At 36.8% G+C, this 24,496-nt stretch overlaps 1 protein-coding gene across 4 annotated transcripts in view; it reads right to left on the bottom strand.

Annotated features, from left to right (window-relative positions):
* The window catches only part of LOC111150680 (RAB GTPase activating protein 1 like), a 759,175-nt gene that overhangs the window by 581,304 nt on the left and 153,375 nt on the right, over positions 1-24,496 (bottom strand). For all 4 annotated transcript variants that reach the window (XM_022508220.1, XM_022508222.1, XM_022508221.1 and 1 more), the window contains one exon: positions 14,120-14,261. In XM_022508220.1, the coding sequence (XP_022363928.1) occupies positions 14,120-14,261 (142 nt within the window). The remainder of the gene's footprint in view (positions 1-14,119; positions 14,262-24,496) is intronic.

Raw genomic sequence — 24,496 nt, forward strand, 5'->3', positions numbered from 1 at the left:
TAAGAAAACCAAACCTATAGAAGTTTAATAACCAAACAGAAGCATTTAAAAATACACACTTAAGTTCTTTTCTAAAAGCATGCAATACAGAAATTCACAACTCATTTACTACATTCACAATCTTATCCTTACTATAAAGTTAAAACTTTAAGTTCATATATTTATATTAAAAAAAATCTTTTGAGTAAAATTATCTTTAAAAGTGATTTTTCTAACCAAAGATGCTGTACTATATTAATACCAAGTATCAATCTTCCCTGAAAAGAGCTTATATAACAATATTGAAAATATTTTTACAATATCATAATGTATTTTTTCTATTAGATTATCCACTTATGCTAGTTTGAAATAAATACACACTTGGGGCTTGCCAAAACAACCAAGAGTTGTATTAAGGTATACCTTAAATACCAACAAATTGTTCAGGTGCACTAAATAACCAAATGAGAAAGATGGGTTCTTTTTATCACACCTATATGATGAAACAGTAACTCTACAAGTTTTTTTTTTTTTCTTGCTACTTCTCATATTTCCTTTCAAATATATCTCCTATTAAGAACAACCTCAGTTCATGAATTTTGAGTGCTCCACTTAAGGACATCTCAAAATGAAAAAAAAATTCATTTTTTACAAACTTCTCATTAGAAATACACTAAAACTTTATTGTAACACACTACTCATGGTAAAAATTTTTATAAGAATAGTTTACTTTGGAGTACTTATAATAGGAAGGGTATCTATTATGTAACAAATGCAACTAACAAAAAACTTTAACTAAAATGTGGCCCCAGTTATAAATACAAAAGAAAGCATAGTAATAACAGTATATTTTACAGAATTTTAGGAATTACATAAAACGTACACATTCACAAATATGTGTGACTGTCAGAGTTGGCCAACTTTTCTGTAAGGTCCAAACAGTAAATATTTTCAGCTCTATCACATGTTCTTCTCTTTCCTCTTCTTTATTTTTTTTGGGGGGGGGATGGGGGGAGGTTGGGAGAAGATGTTGTTATTACTACACTTTAAAAATATAAAAACCACTCTTAGCTCAGAAGCCATTACAACAAAACCAGACTATGGCTAGTTTGGCCACAGTGTGCCAAACCTAGGACCCTTGCAGAGAAACCATTTCTATTTGCTTCAAAACATTAAAGATGATTTTTTTTCAAATGCCCAATACATTTTTAAAAAAAAAATCCATTTTATGAAAAGTGAGGATATACTTACTATAAATATAAAAGACTAAGACTAGTCTTAGTCATATATTGTATGATTTAAATATAATAGAAATCAGTCCCATACACAATAAATATGTTAGAATTAGATTTCAATCTGCCAAATTCAAGAATCTAAACACTTAAAAAAAAAAATACTAGATTCCAGTTAAGGACAAGACCATAAACTTCCCAGACACAAAAATACTGCTGCAGGATATGATTACAATGTATTCTCTGTTAAACTGAAATATTACTTTTTTTTAAGATTTTATTTATTTATTTGACAGAGATACAGAGAGATCACAAGTAGGCAGAGAGGCAGGCAGAGAGAAAGGGGGAAGCCGGCTCCCTGCTGAGCAGAGAGCCCCATGCGGGGCTCAATCCCAGGACCCTGGGATCATGACCCAAGCTGAAGGCAGAGAGAGGCTTAACCCACTGAGCCACCCAGGTGCCCCTATTAATTACTTTCTAAAATGGCATCATTTTTTTTTTTTTTTGGTAGAAGACATGCAAGCTAGAAATTTGAGAATGTAAGTTATTCTCTATTGAATTCTAGATTTTCATTCTTTAGAGGCGCTATATTTTAAAACATAAAAATTACCATATGACTGAGATGGAATTTAGATTGAACAGACTGTAATCATGAATTAAACACCACAATTTTGTATAGTTTAGGTTTTTAAATAAAATACAAGTCACAGGGGAAGAAATCACTACTAAGTGCTTAAGTTCAGATGATATGGGACCAAATCATACTCAAGCACCCAGTGGTCAGACTGCAGTTGCTTTTTTGAAACACCACCGGTTATCTGCAGGTGTTAATTAATCTGACAGTCTTAATTAATCTCACAACACTTAAAATCTAAGGCACACATTTGGCACTTGATTACATTTGGGGCAAATGCAATACACACTGTGATGTTTCATTGTATTACTTAATTCCTGCAATGATTTAAAATGTTCATTCCCACATAAAACATAAGGAAGTTTAGCTTTAAGGTAAGTCCTTCCAAGGAACTAATCGCAGTGCTAAAAGTATGTATGTACACACAAAAATTCTGAAATGAATGAAATTAATATACCAATACGCTTTCTTCCAGGGCAAGCTAACCCAGCGCTGAGCCTCTGAATATGGCAATTAAAGACAGCTATGACTCATCGCCTTTTCCTATCAAATTTTTCCCTGAAATCAGTCATTTCCTGTTTCCAGGATCAGCACCCTTGCTCAGGCTTTATCTCCTCAAATTAGAGATATAATCACAGGTTCTTCATTGTTCCTAACTGAACTTTATATAGTTTACTGCCCACTTAATCTTCCTAACTCAAATCTCTGCTCATGCATGCCCTCGCTCAAAATCCCTCAATGACTCTCCATGGCTTCATACAGCTGAAGTCCACACTGTTCAGTGTTTTCAGGGTGGCCCTCCAAGGTCTGGTCCCCATCTGGCTCTCCAACCTCACACTCCCTGTCTCATAGGCACACTGCAGATTCTGCATGCCTCTATACTTCCTGTTTTCACAGATGTCAAAATGCTACGCTTCCTACTCTTCCAAATCCCTCTAACTCATTCAAATTTTCCCTGACTTAATCCCTTGAAAGTGAAGTTAAGCTACCATTTACTGGTGACCCACTGTGTTGAAATCTCTGATAGGCCCAGCAGAGGACAGGTACAAGTATGAATAAAGACCCAAGCTTGTCAGAAGGAATTTACAGTCACGTAAGGAAGAGAAGACATATATAACTGTAATTTAACAGAATATCATAAATGTTATTAAAGATAGATAAGCATAATTACAGTGGACTTCTATATTCAAGGAACAACAGATCACTTCTGACTGGGGATAAGTGACAAAGAAATGGCATTTAAACTGATAGCCAGCTGAACCCTGGCTTCAACAGGCAGAGATGCTAAGGTTTAAACAAGTAATGGAAATGGCTTGAGAAAAGACACTGGAAATCTGTACCAATAAATGCTCATATTATTCATTTGGCAATTCATCATGTACCCTTTGGAAGAGCTGTTTAGATCATCTTTTTGTTTAGCCAACACTGCATATATTTATATACTAGCACCTAGTCCAATAGGACAAATGAGATATAAACTTATAAAATGAGGGAAGTAATAGTACCTATGTTGCATCGTTACAGTGACAAGTGAAATAACATGTATGTGAAAGTGGCTGTTACTGAACTGGTGCTTAAAAAACAACAGGTTTGCTTTGGGGCACCTGGGTGGCCCAGTGGTTTAAAGCCTCTGCCTTCGGCTCAGGTCATGATCTCAGGGTCCTGGGATCAAGCCCTGCATTGGGCTCTCTGCTTAGCAGGGAGCCTGCTTCCTCCTCTCTCTCTGCCTGCCTCTCTGCCTACTTGTGATCTCTGTCTGTCAAATAAATAAATAAAATCTTAAAAAAAAAAAAAAACAGGTTTGCTTTATTTTTGGTACATACCCTCTCTGTGATAAGCAGTTCTAAGACTGCTCCAAAGATTCCTGACTCCTGGGGTACACACCCTGCAAAATCCCTACCCTTGAGTGCAGGCAGAATGTGTAAATATGATGGCTATGACTAGGTTGTGTCATAAGGCAAAGGGGAAGGGATTCTGCAGACATAAGGTTCCCAACCAGTCTGACTTTTAATTAATCAAAGTGAGACTAGCAAGGTGGGCCTAACCTAATCAGGCAAATGCTTCAAAGAGGGCTTGGGCCTTCCCTTACAGTAGATTCTCCTGTTGTTGGCTCTGAAGAAACAAGCCACGAGGAGCCCTACAGCTGCAAGAAAATTAATTCAGCCAACAATCACTTGAGCTTTGAAGAGAACCACAAGCCTCAGCCTCACATTTCAGTTTCCTAACTGAAACTCTGGACTGCAGCCTTGTGAGGCCCTGGGCAAAGCCATGCCCAGACTCTTGATCCATGGAAAATGTGAGATAATAAATGTGTATTGTTTTAAGATGCTAAATGTTTTGGTAACTTGTTATGGAATGACTAAAAACTAATACACTCTTTCCCTCCACTTTCTCTTAAATATCTTCCCTTATCAAATATATTTTTAATCACTTTGTTGAAACAGATAATTTAAAATGCAAGAATAAAACAATATTGTAAATTCCTTTTCTCCCTCCCTCCCTCTCCTCCTCTCTCTCTCACAAACACACAAATTTAATAAATAAAGTATCTAACTTTTTATAAATTTTGTAAATTTATAATTTAATTATAATATAATTAATTTAACTAATTAATTTAATTATAATATAATTATTTATCGTTATAATTTATAATTTATAAAATAAAATTTATAAAAATATAAAATTTATAAATTTTATTTTATAAATAAAATATCTGACACAGTATCTAATATGCCAAGATTGTTTTATTGGAACATATTTTGCTCATCTACAAGATGGATATAGTAATAGTGCAGATCTGTGAGGGAGGATGTGAGGGTTAAATTAATTAATATAAGCAAGCTATTGCGACTGGACGTGTGATGTGGAATCTGGTAGGACATTTTTTTAGAAATGCAGATCAGGCCCCATCCCAGATGTAAGAAACAAGACCTGACTTCAACAAGATCTCCAGGCAAGGTATGTGCACATTTAAAGTTTGAGCAGCACTTCTGCAGCTGGTGCTTGCCACACATAAGTGCTATATGATCATTACATTTTCCTAAAAAACTAACTTCTTTTCTACATCCCCTATCTTCTTCTCATTTGAATACTGAAAAGTTTCATCTGCAAACTGGTTTCCGTAGTAAAAGCTCTTTGTCATCGCCTTTTCTCTAATCAGACTATGAATTAAGAAATTAGGAGAAAATAAGCGTCTGATTGAGTTTGAGATTATTTTGCTCTTAAGTTATAATGAGTTAGGAGCTGGGTTAGACAGCTAACAGTCACTTAAATCATGGGGAAATTTTTTTCAGATAGCATTTTAATCAATCCCAATATAAAAACTGTAGATTATACTGGACATAAAAAGTACAACCAGGAGAGAAGCTTACCTAATATTATTGTGACTCTGGTCTTCTACAATTACTTGGGCATGTGTCTTAAAGGAAATCACATTGTATTTGTCATCTTTTGCCTTCACATAATTTACTATCCATGTTACAAGTAACTAAATACAAGTTTCAGGGTAACAAACAGAAAGCCAGTTTGAAATACAGATGAAGCAAAATGAGGGCATTTCAAGTTTCAAATGCAGGAGCAATTCAGAATATGCAGGAGCGCCTAAAGGTGATAAGGTAATTTTCAAATAATCCCTATGATATTGCATTGACGGACTTACCTTTCTGCTAAGATTCCTTTGCATTCAAATTAATACCCTTAAACCACTTCATTTTTTAAACAACATTTGAAAAAATGCAAAGATATCTTAATTCATTTTACTTTAGATCTTTCGCAGGAAATTAAGAGCAGTTTTAGTCCTTTTAAATCTGTATCCCTTTTTAGTTAAATTACAGGTTAAGGTAAGACAATTTAGAGTGACTTGAACTTCCACTTTTGCTTTGACAGGCAAATTGCTGAAAATAATTAAATAAAAGAATACTCCAAATCCCCCCAGCAGGAAAACATTCCTATGCCACCTCCAGCTCTAACTTTTGATGTCTGCGTTGATAGAAATGTCAATTACAGAATAATAAAGTATATTGAAAATGTATGGAATGCCCGATCTATTAAAAAAAAAAAAAAGTATTACTTCTTACTCTGTGATTTTTGTAGCTTTTTAAATATAGGTGATGGCTAACAGAATTTCAAAAGATGAGGTGACTCCTGAAAAATCGTTACGAACAAAAGCAAGAAATTTTTAGAAAAACAAAAATCTGATGACTTGTTCTTCTTTAGACCATATACATAAGGAAGGGAAACTGAAAATTTTTTTGTTTTTCATATTTTCAAATGCAATCCCAAAATGTTGCATCTGTTTTTCTAATATTCCTCAATATTCAATCATTTTGAGGCATTATAAAAGGAGAAACATTCATTTATTATATCTATTATATTGCATCTATATGTTTACTTTTTTAATTATTTGTTCATTCATTTATTATTATCCCTCCTATTTCCTGAGCAGGCAAGATCTCAATGAGAAGGTGGCAGCTGAAGAAAAATTAGAATGAGAGGAGGGAGGGGACCATGCGGCAACCTAAGAACAAGGGTCCCAGCCAGCGGCCACAGAGAGCGCTCCAGCCCTAGGCAAGCGTACACCTGGTGTGTCTGAAGAATAGCAAAAGGACAAGTGTGGCATGTGAGGGAGGCAGTGTCAGGGAATAAGGTCAGAAAGGTAAAAATCAAGAGCAAGACTGCATTCAGCCTTGTTGATCTTGGTAACATTTGGCTGAGTGAAATGAGAAGCCAACGGAGGACTTTAAGGGGAGAAGAAAAGTAATCTTACAAATTTCTAAAGAATATGTATGGCTGGTGCGTGTGAACACAGGCTAGGGTGGTAGGGCCAAGGGTGAAAGGCGAGAAACCAGTTAGGGACAATGGCAATAATCCAGCACAAGCAATGATGCAGTCAGAGAAAGGTCAGATTCTGGATTCTGAGATTTGGAGCCTGGGAGCTGCCACCTGCTGACAAGGGAAGACTAAAGGCTTGATCCTGGGAGAACCAGTCTTCAGCTATTTACTCCACTTGGAACACAGCTGCTCTCCGCTGAATAGAGAAGAAAAGCAAAACCATTTTGGAGATGGAACTCTGTAAACAGGAAGCAAAACCATTTTGGAGACAGAACTCTGGAAACAGGACTCAGTCATACACATGCAAGGCCTCAGGTCCAGCATGGATATGTGACTAGTTAGGGCTCTCTCTGGTCTCTCCTGATTGTGTGCATAGCCTCACACCCAGATGCAGTCTTCTGGACCACCAGTGACATGTAGGATCTTATGATGGCCCACCTATTCCTTAAATCTTGTTCAAATTCTGGCCAACCTATGGCTTTCCCCAACCAGAATTATGATCTCATGCTATTAACAACATTGGCCTTCCCATCTTTTTGCCACAGAAATCACTACTGTTTCCAACAACATTCCAGAAATACAGGTTTCTGTTTGCTCCAAATCAAGTAAACCCCTTCCAGCAGCTAAGGCAAAGCTACTGATTTTCCTTCTTTCCTCTTTTTTTTTTTCTTCTTTCCTCTTTTGTTGACATATAGTTGACACACAATATTACATTAGTCTCAGGGGTACAAGACAGTGACGACAACTTTATATGCTACGCTGTGCTCCCCACAAGCGCAGCTACCGTCTGTCACCACACACTGCTATCACTGGAACACTGACTATATTCCCTGTGCTATACGTAACTTTCATCCCCATGACTTATTTATTCCACAACTGGAAGCTGATATCTCCCACTTCCCTTCACCCATTTTGCCCATCTCCCAGACTCCCTCCCCTCTGGCCACCCAAATTCATTCACTGTATTTATGGCTCTGTTTTGGCAAAAGCTCCTAGTTTTCACAGCTGGCCCCACCCTTGTAAAATTGTCATGACAATAAGCCAGTGGTGGGAATGAGCAGAAGGGGGCAGCCTCGGGGACTAAAATACAGACTGTTCTTTTCTGAGTTCAGTAGTTTTTCTTGAATAGATGTTTCTCCATTTTTTATAATTTGTCACTTTCCCAAGTCCTGAACTGGCTGGTTTTGACAATTTTATAAAACAACTTTTATCATTGCTTTTTGATAAGTGGATTCGCCAAGCTCCTTACTCAGCCCTTGTGCGCTGAATACTTTTTAAATGTAAATTTGCCTGAGCAACCTACTAAAAAAAAAAGTCATAGAAAATATTTTGAAACATCTCTAAGTATAGAAACTACCAGTACACTAAAATTACTATTTTCTGTTGACTGTTAACATGCCTTCCTGTTGTAGAGCTTACCCGGGTGGACTTAAGCAGAAAAGCCTCCAAGCAGAGGAAACGGCACTTGCAGAGACTTGCAGAGACAGAAGCATGTCAGGAGCCTGGACTGCTACACGTTCAGTGGCTAACTCCTCCCTGTTTAAGCTCTCCCTTTCCAGCTACAGATGAGCTCAAATTTCTCTCTTGGCCTAATTAACCCAACGTTTTTAATCCAATCTCTTTCCTCTTCTCATCAACTTTCTTGAAAGTTTAAGAACTGTTCTCCTTCTCCAAATCCACTATAATAAGGCTTTATTTCCCAACGTCAGTAAAATCACCATCATGAGACTTCTAAAATTTACCAAATCCAATTAACAGTTTTGGGGCCTTTCATATTGAACCTCCCTGTTCCATGTGGCAATGCTGCACATCACCCCCACCTTACAAACCTCCACTCCTCAGTCTGTTACTACTACTTGTCTGTTATTCATCCTCTCAAAATGTTCTGATCATTTTTCTGCAAATCCATTAGCTGGGCTTTCTCTTCCTACATCTACCCCTCAAGTGTCAGTGATTACTTAAATTCTACTTTTAACCTGCACCTCCCACATTTTCTCCCAAGGAAATTTTAGCCATTATCATTACCTCTTTCTAATGTCTCTCCAACCTTTATCTCTAGCTATTAAACTTCTCTCACAATTAAAGACTATTTCTAATAACTGAAAAATAGTCCCACTTTAATGTCCAGTAAGTTCAAACTCATCAGTATCTGAAACAGAATAAATCTTACCCTTACCCTGAAATCCATTCTTCCTCCTCTTGTCTCATTTGTTCAACCAAAGTCATCCAGCCACCTACACTAGAAACCTAGATGTGACCTTTAATTCTTTTTCTTCCCTTCCCTTCTGCTGCTCATGACATACAATTAATTTACAAACCTCTTGATTTTACCTCCAGAATATTCTCAAATGTATCTCTTCTGCCTCTGTTCCTCACATTTTGAAGTAGCCATTTGGACACAACTGTGTCAAAAGAAATCTATCAAAATGGTTACAACAAAAATGAAGCTCGTTTTTTATGGCTAATATCCCACCATATATACATACTACCTCTTCGTTATCTATTCATCTATCAATGGGCACTTGGGGCTGCTTCCATACCTTAGGTTTTGTAAATAATGCTGCAATAAACATAGGGGTGCATTTATCAATTCAAATTAGTGCTTTTGTTTTCTTTAGGCAAATACCCCATAATGGAATTACTGTATCATATGGTAGTTCTATTTTTAATTTTGTGAGGAACCTCCACACTGTTTTCCACAGTGGCTGCACAAGTTTGCATTCCCACCAACAGTGCACAAGCGTTCCCTTTTCTCCACATCCTCGCCAACACTTGTTATTTCTCGTGTGTTTGATTCTAGCCATTCTCATGAGTGTAAGGCAGTACCTCACTGTGGTTTTGATTTACATTTCCCTGAGGATTTGCAACAACCTGATGGACCTAGAGGGCATAAATGCTAAGTGAAATAAGTCAAACAGAAAAAGATATATACCATATGATTTCATTTATATGTGGAATCTAAAAAACAAATGAACAAAGAAAAAAGAGGCAAAGAAAAAATGACTCTTAAATAGAGAGAACAGGGACACCTGGGTGGCTCAGTCAGTTAAGCCTATGACTTCGGCTCAGGTGATGATTTCAGCAACCTGGGATTAAACCCCACTCGGGCTCTACCCTCAGCAGGGAGTCAGCTTCTCCCTTTGCCTCTGCCTCTCCCTCTGCTCATGTTCTCTCTCTCTCACTCTCTCTCTCTCAAATAAATAAATAAAATCTTTTAAAAAGAGAGAGGACAGGAACGCCTGGGTGGCTCAGTGGGTTAAAGCCTCTGCCTTCAGCTCAGGTCATGATCCCAGGGTCCCAGAATCGAGTCCCGCATCGGGCTCTCTGCTCAGCAGGGAGCCTGCTTCCCCATCTCTCTGTCTCTGCCTGCCTCTCTGCCTCCTTGTGATCTCTCTCTCTCTCTGTCAAATAAACAAATAAAATCTTAAAATAAATTAAAAAAAAAAAGAGAGAGGACAAACTGGTAGTTGTCAGAGGGGAGAAGATGGGAAGATGGGTAAAAGAGAGAAAGGGGATTAAAAGGTACAAAATTCCAGTTACAAAATAAATAAGTCATGAAGATGAAAAGTAGGGCATATGGAATATAGTCAATAAGATGGCAATAATGTTGTTTGGTGGCAGATGGTGACTACACTTATCATGCTGTACAACGGAAATTTATAGAATTGTTGAATCATTACATTGAACACCCAACACTAATATAACATTGTATGTTAATTATACTTCAATAAAAGTAAAAATAAAGCTTGTGCCTAATTCAATAAGATTTTAAAAATGGCCTTGCCAATGCTCAGCTACATGATCTTAAGATCCTGGCAGTGACTGTTTCTGAATATTTTGCTAATTAGTAACAAGCTAAACCTGGGATCATTTGGTTTGCCATTTGCTTCTCAATGTATCCATTTTCTAGCAATGTTGCTTTCCATAAGTAAGCAGCTCTTCCCTTCAAGTGCATCTGCACAACTTTCAAATCTTCTCACCCCTGAAGTAATTACCACTAAACCAAAACATACCCTTCTAAGCCTTGAATAACATCAAGTAATATGTCAGACAAAACTCATGGAAAATAAATTAAAGGTGGACTTGTCTGTCTGAAAGACTTCTGTTGAAGAGAATATTTTGGCTTCCAATTTTTAAAGAAGGATGTTCGCTTCTGGCCAACATAATTGAAATATTCTATATCTAGAGGTCTTTCTTATTTTATTTTATTTTATTTTTTTATTAGAGGTCTTTTTTAACGCACTAGTTGATCTGTATGCTGAAATCACTCTCCAAAAGTGCTTTCACATAACAAATGCTGTTTGGACGATAGAGTCTCATGTTATATTTTCATATTATGTTACATTATAGTCTTCCATCCAAGGCATATGATATTAGATCTAGAATAGGATCTGAAATATGTAAGATCTAAAATATCTTGTCTATAATATTAAAAATACTACCTTTTAAGCAATTGAAAGTATTCATGAAAGCAAATGAAACAATTCATGGTTTAAAGAAAAATACCTTGATTTTGTAGGTCATGAAAATTCACTGGCTTTCGAGTGAGACTAACATAGGTTTGGATTCTGTATATTTTTTTTTCAAAGATTTATTTGTTTTTCAGGGGAAATATTTTATTTATTCATTTGTTTGTTTATTTCTCAAGCAGGGGAAGCAGAAGGCAGAGGGAGAGGCAGGCTCCCCGCTGAGCAAGGAGCCCAATGCAGGACACAGTGCAGAGGCTTAACCAACTAATTCACCCAGGCGTCCCAGATTCTGTGTATTATTATTAGCCCTCTGACCCCAAATGATTTACCTAAAACTTTTTAGTCTATTTCTTCATATGTTATATAAAGATGATAATACTTATTTCTCAGGGCTAATGTGAGTAATATATAAAACTAGATTTATTAAATATCTAATACATTATATGCCACGTATCAGATACCTAATCCATGTTAGTTAACCTTCTTTTAAGTTAGTGGATAGAAGTAAGGAATGTTTATTTACTAAATTATATAATGTATTATATAATGTATAATATAATCTATTCCTATTGAGTAGCACCTGTCATTCTATTATTTTTGTTCTCTCCCAATTCTAGTTCCATGTATTTTTCATTTCTAAGACTGGCATTTTTGTAAAACATTACCTGAAATGTTGTGTTCAAATTACTTTCTGGTACATACTTGAAACACCTGCTTTTTCTTCCTGTGCATACAGCTCAATTACATTCCCAAACCAGTGCTATGGTTCTTGTTTACCAGAAAAGAATGTGTTTCTAGGTCTGGCCTAAAATTCTCCTGCATGTGATCTCTGATCTTTCCCTCTTTGTGTTGGCTGGGAAGGAGATGACCACAGCAGTGTTCCTGGGAGTCTTGTATAGAATATAGTGGAGTCACGCAATGGAAGGGCTGAACTCTGTAATCAAGAGAATGCTATGAAAGTGATATTGCATGACTCCAAAGCTAGGTCATAAAAGGCACTGCAGATTCTACCTTGGTCTCCTGGATTGCTATCTGAAGGAAGTTAGCCATTATCTCACAATGACACCTAAGCAGCCCCTGTGGGGAAGCCCATGTGAGAGAAAGAAAAGTTGCTTGCCAACCACCAGCATTATTTTGGTAATTATGTGAATGGGACCCTTTCAGCCCCACCTAGGGAAGTCTTTAAATGATTATGTCCCCAGACAACACCTGACAATTCATAAGAAACTCTTAACCAGAACTGCCCACAAAAACCATTCCCTAATTCCTGACCTTCAGAAGCCATAAGATATAAAAACAGGTTTGGAGTTTTAAGTCCAAAAACAAACAAAACAAAACAAAAAACAAAAACAACAAAAAACCTCTAAGCTCTACCTCCAACTAAACATAAAAATTTAAGTGGATCACAGACAAATCATTAAGGAAAAAACCTGACAAATTAGACTTCATAAAACTTAAAACTTTCACTCTCCAAAAGATATTGTTCAAAAAATGAAAATGCAAACTATAGAGTGGGACAAAATATTTGCAAAATATATCAATAAAGGACTTTTACATATTCGTATATACACAGAGAGATGAAATATGAAAATTCAAACAGAAAACAACCCAATTTAAAAATGGGCAACAGATCTGAATGGACTGTTGACCAAAAAGATAGACAAATGGCAAATACCATATGAAAAATTGAACAACATGGTAAGTCATTAGGGAAATTCAAATTAGTGTTACAAGATACCACTATACACCCACTAGAACAGCTACTGTCAATTTAAAAATTGACAGTTGCCAAATGTGGTAAATGATATGGAGCAAGTAACTCATATGTTGCTGATAAAGATGGAAAATGGTACAATTTGAAAAATAGCTTATATTTTTTATAAAAAAGTTATTCATAAAAAATAAATTTTTAGGGTCGCCTGGGTGACTCAGTGGGTTAAAGCCTCTGCCTTCGGGTCAGGTCATGATCCCAGGGTCCTGGGATCCAGCCCCACATCGGGCTCTCTGCTCAGCAGGGAGCCTCCTTCCCCTCCTCTCTCTCTTCCTGCCTCTCTGCCTACTTGTGATCTCTGTCTGTCAAATAAATAAATAAAATCTTTAAAAATAAACAAATAAATAAAATCTTTCTAAATAAATAGGTAAGTAAATAAATAAATAAAATGGATACATTCCATTGTATGTAAATTATACCTTCACAAAGTTTTTTTTTAATTACACACTTAGAACAATGTCTAGCATGTAATAAACACTCAATAAATACAAGCCAAAAAATAACCAGTATCTGTATGGCAAAACAAATAAAGGAATGGTTTCATAGAGAGAAAGAATTCTAAGATCATTTTTTCAAAGATGATATAAACTCAGAAATTTTTAATAAACCCTATACTATAAGCAGATCATTTAAGGGCTTAAGTAAAGATCTGCCAGTTAGTTCTAGTTCCTATAAAAAGAAAACTAAGCACAGAGCCAAATGAAGTGTGACCCTTGTGAGGCCAGTAAGCATCTCTCAGTAGCATCCACGTAGTAATCAGAGCACACATCATGCTATTTCAAAAAACTGAGTGGTAAAATGATAAAGCAACAACAAAAAACAAGTCAAAACTAAGTAACATCAAATGAGTAGTGGGATGTGACCTATCACTGAAATTCTAAAGACATGTGAGAAGAGTTGAAACTTCTCATTAAACACTTCAAAAATATTTGAAATAAAACAGAAAGCAAAACAGCAAATTTAAACAGATGCATAAATGGCACTGGGAACTATGCAACCAAGGAAGCAATGGACCGAAATCTCTCCTGCATCTAGCAGAATCTAGAGCAGCGGAGGCGGGAGACTAGAAATCATCATCATTCTCCTCCCGCACCCCTCACACACACACAAGCGCGCGCGCGCACACACACACACACACACACAGCGCTGAGGGTTTTAAGTACAGCTGCTATGTAAAGAAAGAGAACTGAGTGTCACTTCTTACCCTCTTCTGCTTCATCCTCCTGCGGTGACATTGGACCCCCTCCACTAGTGGGAGTGACTGGTTCCTCCTTCTCAGACTGTCGTTGTAGACTTACTACCTCATATATTGCATCTCCAGCATTGGTGTGCCCTTTTCCCTCAGACTGAGAAAGACATAAACATGTGATCCAATATTAGAAATGTGAAGGAAATGCTAAAAGATAGTATTTCAAGGTTCATTAAAAACAGCTGAAATTAAGAGTAGCATGTCATGTTTCATCTCCTGTATGTCTTAAGAAAATTTTTAAAGTGTGTTGTTCTCTGCATGATATTCTAAATGCATTATTCTTCTTGTATTATATTAACCAATGAAACCTACTAAACATTGTGGGAAAAATTTTCTTTTTATCAAAAAAACTTGAACCACCACATTTTCTAGGGTAGATATATAAGTAATGCTAGATTTCCAGGACTGACTATACCTTGCATTGAGATAAAAAGATAGCAGCTACATCCATTAAGTAATTCATGGAAGTAGACAGTTCTTACTTTAATAATAAATAATATAATTAATAATAATAAATAAATGGTTTACATTCTATGGCCCTTTCCTAAGGAGGAAAAATTAAGGCAACTGTCAATTAAACCAGCACAGCCTACAAAGCCCTAGATAACCTGGCCCCTGCCTCTCTTTCCAGTCTCAATTCACACCCACAGCATGTTATTATATTCCAACCACTCTGGCCTTGTTTCAGTTCCAAGAACCTTTAAATTCTTTTCCAACTCAAGACCCTGAGAGATCCTTTTCTCCCTGCCAATAGAGTCTTTCTAACTCCTATCACTCTTAGATCTTTATTGCTAATGTCACTCGTACAAACTATCTTTTTTTAATTAACATATTAATTAACATATTAACGTATTAACTTTTTAAATTAACATAACAATGTATTATTTGTTTCAGGGGTACAGGTCTCCTACAAACTATCCAAACTAATTCCTCATGTTTCTGATACTTTTCATTCCCTGTCCTTCCCCTTCACGGCACTACCACAATGTAATTACACATTTGTTATTATATTTATTTGTTTAATGACAGTCTTACCACAAGACAGAGGCATCATAACAGCAAGGACTTTGTTGATTTTTCAATCAGAAATAATATAGTATCTGACACATAGTAGGTACTAAACAAATATGAGCAGAATGAATGGCTAGACTAATACTACAGCATATGAACTTTGGAATCAAACTGACATGGATCTGAATTCAAATTTTACTACTAATAAGATGTGAAGTCTTGGACAAATTACTTAATTTTGCTGAGTCACAGTATCTATATCAACTCTGGACATTTATCAAAGTATCTGAAACAAATTTTTAATAATAATAACACTTGTTATTATCATCATTATTTCAATGTTTATAGCACACTGGGCTCTAAAAAACACAAAACAAGAATAATATAGGCATATATGGAGATAAAATTATCTCTAATATCTACCTGTACTATATATAATCCATTTAAATTATAAAAATATAGCTACTAGGGGCGCCTGGGTGGCTCAGTGGGTTAAAGCCTCTGCCTTTGGCTCAGGTCATGATCCCAGGGTCTTGGGATCCAGCCCCGAATTGGGCTCTCTGCTCAGCAGGGAGCCTGCTTCCTCCTCTCTCTCCCTGCCTGCTTCTCTGCCTGCTTGTGATCTCTGTCAAATAAATAAATAAAATCTTTAAAAAATATATATATAGCTACTAATTATTCAGTGTGTTCAAGAATTAATTCTGAATCCCAAATCGAATCTCAGGTGTATCTTCAAATCAATTACCAAATAATAAAAGTTAAAAATTGTCCATTAAAAGAGAGAAGACAGCCATGAAAAGTTATCAGGTTTAAACCAACCAAATTTTAATTATATTTCTACTCTACTCAAGACACAGAGACCTCAATCCCTACAGCAACCACTAAAATTATCATAAGGCAATAGAGTAAAAATGAAATACTAAATGTTCAAATAATTCAAAAGTTGGCAGGAAATGAGAAAGAAACAAAAACAGAAAACAATAAAATGACAGACCTAAATTCAAACATGTAAATAATTATATTAAACATAAATGACCTAAACATACCAATTAAAAGACAAAAACTGTCAGATTATATTAAAAACAAGACACAACTACATTGTCTAAAAAAGAAAAACTTTAAATAATATAAGTAAGTTACAGTAAAATGAGGGAAGAAGCTATACCAAGAAAACACTAATCAAAAGAAAACTGAAGAGACTATACACTAATATAGTCTAAAGAGACTTATATCAATATAAGACAAAGTAGACTACCACACAAGAAAAAACCCACCAGGAACAAAGAAGGTCATTGAACAATGTTAAAAGAATCAAGTCAATAAGAACACAAAAGTAAATATATATAAATTTACCTAACAACTAAACAGTATAAAGACTTGATGGAAACTAAAGGAGATGGACAAACCTACATTTATAATTGGAGATTTCACATTCCTCTCACAATAATCACTAACAAAGTATACAAAAATACATTGAGGTTATAGAAGAATTGAACACCAATTACAGGATCTAGTATTTATAGATCACTACACAACACAAAGGCAGATTACACACCCTATTCAAATGCACATGGAACTTTCTCCAAGACAAACTATTTCCTGGGTTATAACACGATCTTTAAGTTTTAAAAATTGAATTGTAAAAAATAAGTTTAGTAAGCATAATACAATTAAACTAGAATCAATAAGAGAAATACATCTGGAAAATCTCCAAATACTGAAAAATAAAGCAACACAATTCCAAATAATCCATGGATCAAAATGAAAGAGAAATGTTCAATTACAAAATACTCTGAACTCAGCAAAAATGAAAATAAAACAAATCAAAATTAGTAATACATCTACACAGTATAGATTTAGAGCTATAAGTGCTTATATTACAAAAGAAACACCCCCAAATCAGTAATCTAACTTTCTACTTAAAAAACAAGGAAAAGAAATGCAAAATAACACAAAGCAAGCAGAAAGAAGCACAAATTAAAAAACCCTTAAGGTAGTTCTTTTTTTTTTTAAGATTTTATTTATTTATTTATTTGAGAGAGTCAGAGAGAAAGAGAGAGAGCGTGAGTGCACAAGTATGGGGGAAGGGTAGAGGAAGAGGGAGAAGCAGATTCCCTGCTGAGCAGGGAGCCTGACTTGGGGCTCAATCCCAGCATCCTGGGATCATGACCTCAGCCAAAGGCACATGCTCAATCAGCTGAGCCACCCAGGCACCCCCAAAATGTAGTTCTTAGCAAAGATCAATAAAATGATAAATCTCTAGCTAAACTGACCAACCAAAAAAGAAAGAAGGTACAAATTACTCATAACACGAAAAAAGTGTATAACCCTTGTACAGACCCCATGATGTCAAAAGGAATAATGCAAACAGCTCTATGCATATTAATTAGAAGCTTAGATAAAATGGACCAATGCTCTGAAAGCTAAAGAATGCCCACACTTACCCAAGAAGAAATACATGACCGGTATTAAAGAAATTGAATCTGTAAGTTAAAACCTTCCTGAAATGAAAACTTCAGGCCCATGTAGTTTCAACGACAAATTCTACTCAATATTTAAAGAAATAACACCAATGCCCCAATATCCCTCATAAAAACAGATAAAAATCCTCAATCAAATATGAGCAAATAAAATCCAGCAACATACCTTATAGGTATAGATATATATCAAAACCAGTGAAGTTTATCTGGGAAATGCAACAATAGTTCAACATTGAAAAAAATCAACATAATTCAACATATCCACAGACTAAACAAGAAAAACTACATCAACAGATACAGAAAGGCATTTGAGAAAATTCAGCATTCATTCATTCATGTTAAAGACTTTCAATAAACTAGGAATACAAGGGAGTTTTCTTAACCTGATAAACAGTATCCATAAACCTACAACTAACATCACACTTAATGGTAAAAAATTAAATGCTTTTCTCCTAAGACTGAGAACAGAGCAAAGACATAGACACTTCCTACTCCCACTCAATATCATACAGAAGTCCTAACTAGTGCAATAAAGCAAGAAAAAGAAAGAAAAGGCACTCATATTGGAAAGGAAGAAGTAAAACAGTTCTTATTTACAAACAATGTAAATCCTTGTCAGGAGTCAATGAACTTTTTCTATAAAAAGCTAGATGGGAAATATCTTAAGCTATGCAAGCCATATGGTCTCAATCACAACTACTCAACTTTGTTGTTGTGGATAAGTGTACAACACTGGTAAAATATTTCATCTGCACTTAGTTTACTATGGAAGCAAAATTTTCGCTATTACTATAAATCTCATGTAGACCTAAACATTATATTCACCAATTTAGTTTCAAAATGAGATTTTTTTTTTAGAAGATATTATTTATTTATTTGACATAGAGAAATCACAAGTAGGCAGAGAGGCAGGCAGAGAGAGAGGAGGAAGCAGGCTCCCTGCTGAACAGAAAGCCCGATGCGGGGCTTGAACCCAGGACCTGGGATCATGACCTGGGCCGAAGGCAGTGGCTTAACCCACTGAGCCACCCAGGTGCCCCTCAAAATGAGATTGTTTTTATAAAAAACAATTTTTATTTCTAATATTCACTTATTTTTAGGTAACTAAAAATCAATCTGTGTGTAAAACAAAAATTGTCTGGTTCATGTTAGAATTAACTAGAGCACTTTGAAACATGTAAATACATGAAAGGTGCCCCATAAATGTGGTTGAGTAAACGTCACGAAGATTCTTCACACTTATACAAATAAACTCTAGTTGTTTAAAATGGTATACTATCATCAAATACAAAGAACAATGATCCTCGTATCTCTATTTAGAATCTTTAGGATGGGGTCCGGGAATCTGGGTTTTTTAAAGAGCCAAAAGTGATTCTGATGAAAGTTAAATTGTGAACCACTGCCTATAAGAACTCTTGTTTTAATAAAAATGTCTATGTTTTCAAAAATCACAAATCATGTAACAATCAGATGGTCTCACTAAGCTGCAAATACATATAATAACATGGGAAAAATACATTTGCAAACAGCTTCTATTTAACTTCACAAAAGTGAAGGTACAGAAAGCCGATCCTACACAGAACTGTTAAATTAGGAAAACACTTGCCTTCCACAGCTTTTTATTTTCCCACAATCATATAAGGACCCCCCAACCTTGTTAATTTTCATCTTTCTGCAATTAGAAGTTATTCCTATTCAGTTACTCTTACTTTTCTCCAGTTTTATTGAGCTGTAACTGCAATACGACACTGTGTAAGTTTAAGATGTACAATTTAATAATTTGATACTTCATATATATTGTGAAATAATTTCTACAATGTTTAGTTACTATCCATCACCTCACATAGCTGATTCTTGGTTATACTAACTGATTATACCTTGACTTAAATAGGCTTAAATCAACATGTATCTTCAAAATGTAATTTTCCTTTTGTGCTTTTAAACTGTGTTAAAAGAAAAAAAAAAAAAATCAGAGGCCCATAATGGTGTCACTTAGACCAAGTCTCCAAACCCATACTTAATACATAATCTAACTGCGGTTTCAACAATTCCCATAAATGTAGCCCTAACTGGTTAGTCAGAAATTTTTCAATCCATAACAGAGTCTGCCATCTGGTCCTCTCTACCCCACAAAGAAAGATAGGGTAATCTGCATGATAAGACACGTGCTTTCCCCCTAGACAGTGGCCTCGAGTGAACAACCCTTTTCTCTTACTAATACCTTTCTTGCCCCCATCATCCTATAAAAATCTTCCACTTCAAGTAACTCTTTGGAGCATCCTATTTGTTAGATGGGGTGCTGCCCAATTCATGAGTTGTTTAACAAAGCAAGTTAGATCTTCAAATTTGCTTGCTTGAATTTTATTATTTAACACATTTGGTGGCAGTGGTAGGACCTGAAGCAAACTTCTTACAACATTCAGGCAAAATGAGAAACAATGCAAACCCTTTGAGTTCCTTGTCTTTGTCATTTCAGAGGGATGTAGGTATGCACCTCTCAGTGTGAGAGATGCCTTTTTGTCTGCACTCAAGCTCCTGATCTGAGTGGCTTTCCTTTACGGGTAGGTCAGCTTGAGCTGGCAGATTTGCCCAGAGCCCAACCTGAGCTAAGCTGGCCGTTCCGCCGAGAGCCTAGTCGAGATGGCAATTTCGCCCAAAGTCCAACTGAGCTGGTGGAACGGTCTGCCCAAAACCATGCCCTCAATCCTTTGGACCACAATACCCAGGGCAGAAAACCTCATCAAGGTTCTGCAAGAATTGTCAGTTGTGTGCAGATGGCCTTCTTGTGGCCAAGACACAGCGCTGCTAATATTTTAAGGCACATGTTTGTCTTGTTTTGTGTAAATAAAGGCTACTGCTAGCAGGGATCTTAAAAGGCAGAAAGCCACAAAAACTGGTGGGGTATAGGTCAAGCATTTAACAAATGAGCACATACCACCTCAAGAAGACTCCTGTGGTTGATCAGCTAGTCACAGAAGGGTTAGATTAACACCAGGTCACCTGACAATCTCCAGAAAACTCCTGTGCAGCAAGAAATACAGTAAAACACACACAATCCCAACCCCACAACATACTATTTTTAGGTATTAGTTGGGCTCTGAAAAACCCAAAGACTTACTAGCTAATGGGATCTTTACATTCTAAAGAATCAAGCATACCTGCTTATTTTATGTCTAAGAACTATAGTCCTAGAAGTTGTAAGTATCTAGCAAGATGAAAAAAAATTCTATTAAAAATAATCCAGAATTTACAGTGGCCATTATGGGGAATGTTCAAATTAGACAAGCTTGCTCATTTAAAAACTATGGCTGAAAGTAGGGGTTCCCAAATTAAACAGAATGGGAGGCTTATTTTATGGATATTAAGGAGCTTCCAAAAGGCTTCAAGATTCCAAATTAGTTTCATTGAAAGATTCATTACAAAAGGCTGATAAGGGCACCTGGGTGGCTCAACTGGTTAAGCAACTGCCTTTGGCTCAGGTCATGATCCTGGAGGCCAGGATGGAGTCCCACATAGGGTGCCCTGCTCAGTGGGGAGTCTGCTTCTCCCTCTCACTCTCTCTCTCTCTGCTTTCTATCTCTGTCTCTCAAATAAATAAATAAAATCTTTAAAAAAAAAATTACCTCCTGAGTCTAGTCAAGAGGGGAAAATAACAATTCACATTTTCCCATCATTTTCAAAGCCAGACCATTGGTTATTAATAATTTCAGGGTGCCAGGGGGTGCCAGGGTGGCTCAGTCGGTTAAGTGTCTCCCTTCAGCTTGGGTCATGATTCCTGCTCAGCAGGGAAGCTTGCTTCTCCCTCTCCCACTCCCTCTGCTTGTGTTCCCCTCTCCAGCTATGTCTGTCTCTGCCAGATAAACTAAAAATCATTTTAAAAAATAAATAAATAATAATTTCACTCTTAGGAATAACTATTTCTTTCTTGCCCATCTCACTTTGTAAAGGCCTATTCAGCCAGAGCGGCCCCACCTCAGTTGAACAGCCATTTTGTTGTTTATGCAGTAAAACTTAAATTGACCCTGTCCCCCACACTCCCACCAGGGAACTTATTTAAAACCAAGTCCCAGGTAACAGAGCCCAGATACAAGGGTGGGTCAGGTCAGGTAGAGATAATAGCCCGAATGCAGGGATGAGTCGGGTCAGGTGGAGACGTCCAATCAGTAAAGCGCGCATACTGTCTCCCTAGCTACCTAGGAGTGTGGGCCCCGCCTTTCGGGGGCCAATTCTCACCAAGGTGATAGGCTAGTGCAAATGTCTACTATGGGGGAATTGTAGTTCAATTGGCCACCTGTGTGTGACCTAGCATGACTGTGCAGCTTTCTCTGTGTATTGCAATCTCACTGGCCACCTGTGTGTGGCCAGGCTCAACCACATGGCCTTTGCTCTATAAAAGTTAGTCTGCGAGGCAGGGAGGGGTCGTCCTTTCCGTAAGGGGAGGCCCTGACCGGTCTGTTTGACGGTCGGTTTGATTCTTGATGCTTGGCGCGAAATAAAGCTTTGCTTGACCTTCGCTTTGTATCAGTCTCGCTCCTTTCACCATGGACCAACACTGGGGACCCAACAACTTTATATCCCAATAACACAGCTTGGACTTTTTGCCTGCCTGCAGGTGGCTGTTTCTTTGGCTATTTTGGGGAATGACTATCTCTTGTGAAAACAGTATCTTTTACGTCCTATTTGAGGATTTCTCTTGTATCCATGAGGTTGTTTAATACTTCCAGAAATCTTTTTTGTTTGTCCCAGCCAAAACCTGAAAGATATTTTTAAAAGATTTACTAACTATAATCAGAAATTTGGACAAACTGGAAAGCTGATATCTAGGGCTGGTAGGAATTTTTTTAGGCCTTCTCCCATAAGCTAAATGTACCCAAGGGAGAAAAGGCATTCTCATGAATAGATGGGTCTGTTAGTCCTGTGATATCATTTAGGCTGCAATGAAATTCAGTGAGAAAGTAGAAACAGCTGTGTTTAATTTACAAAACTAGCCTTTAGCGGACTAGAGGTGCAGTTCCAAAAACAATTCAAAGACCATCAATCCTTTTCATCAATCCCAAAACTTCCCCTATTTATCTCAAAAGGCTTATAAATATTGTAAAAATTCTGACCTTAAAGAAATAAAAGTCTTCTAGAAAATGGTTACATTTTTTTTCCCTGTGCATTTAAAATGAAAATGTTTGATGTCCTACCCAGTTTTCTCTGAGAACTCTTTATCTAGCCAATCTCTTTAAAATGCAAATTGCAGGGAGGTAATCCTTACCAAGTAAAAATAAGAAGGAAAGGCCACTTAAAACTTGACTTGCCAAGGACAAATATAAATCTTAAGTAGCTTCTCCACAAATATTAAAAGAAAGCTTTAGCCATCTATACCAATAACCTTAACCATCTACCAGAGAACCTCAAATCCAAATTTTATAACTAAAAGTTTATACTTAATGTCATCGAGCCCTCTTGCTCCACCATAGGCCCAAACAGTTAAAACCAGAAACAGACAAGACTACTCAACAACTCAAGCTCTAACCAAAACCCACTGTATTTATTTCTTACTACACTTTCAGGTGGCACTGACAAAAAACATTTTGCAATGACTGGAACATTCCAACCACAAGAACAGAAAAGCCCTGATAGCAACCAAATGTCTAGAAGACCACACCCCACATGTCCCCTTGCCTGCCCAGGATCTTGAGCTGAATACATACAGGCCCCCACCCATGATCACACACTCTCTGCCTGCACTTTTGCCATACACCCTGCCCCCCAATCCTCTTCCTATGAACCTCTAGGTGTCCATCTTGTCAGTGGAGAGGTTGGTTATTAAGGCTTAAGCCTTCCATCCCCCTAACTTCTGGAACCTAAAATAAATTTGTCCCTTTCTCTTTTCCAAACACTTGTCGCTTGAGTTACTGGCTTCTCTTGTGACAAGTTTAGGTTTGTTCAGCAACAGTGTTAGCAAATCCAGCCAGGTGCTATCCTACTGATTTGCCCAGCCTCCATGGGATTCTCTGGGACAACTGGCTGAGGGAGCATGCCAGAGCTCATCAGTTCATGCAGTGGACAATGTAGTGAGCTAAGGGCTGACCCATTCCCTTCCTGAGTCAGCGGCTGTGACAGATCCTTAGGTAACACTTATTTCATGGTAGTAATTTTAAAACAGAAGCTAATAAAGTCAGCATCTATCTGCATATTCACGTATGTCTATGTATGTGTTCTATGTGTTTCTATCTCTGGTAGGAATTAATTTGTAAAACAGCTCTATTTAGTTGGCTCGAAGGCAAGCACTTATAAGAACTGGTTATTCTAAAATGCAAGAAGATAGAAACTAACCCAAATGCTTTCCAAGTTCATATAATCTGGAAAAATACTTAATGTAAAAGCTAGTTTGAAAAAGGGGACAGAAAATTTGAAGAAATAATAGCTAAAAACTTCCCAAGGAACCAGAAATCCAGATCCAGGAGGCACCAAAAGCCCCAAACAAAAGAAACCCAAGAAGATCACACCAATAAACATTGTAATTAAAAAGGCAAAAATAAAGATAAAGAGAGGTTTTTTGGGGCACCTGGATGGCTCAGTCAGCTGAGCATCCAGCTCATGATTTCAGCTCAGGTCATGATCTCATGGGTCCTCAGGCTCCATGCTCAGTGGGGAGTCTGCTTGAGATTTTCTCCCTCCTTCTCCTTCTGTCCCTCCCCCCTCACTCGCACACATGCTCTCTCTCTTTAAAATAAGTAAATTTTAAAAGAAAAAAATTAAAATCTTTCTCCTGTTTAACTTAGTTAGTGAAGCTTCCCTCTACTTGCTAGATGGAATGCAGCCTGATTCATGAATCATTTAATAAAGCCAA

Source organism: Enhydra lutris, unplaced genomic scaffold (genome assembly GCF_002288905.1).
Source record: "Enhydra lutris kenyoni isolate GAN:26980312 unplaced genomic scaffold, ASM228890v2 scaffoldscaffold24, whole genome shotgun sequence".
NCBI lineage: Eukaryota > Metazoa > Chordata > Mammalia > Carnivora > Mustelidae > Enhydra > Enhydra lutris.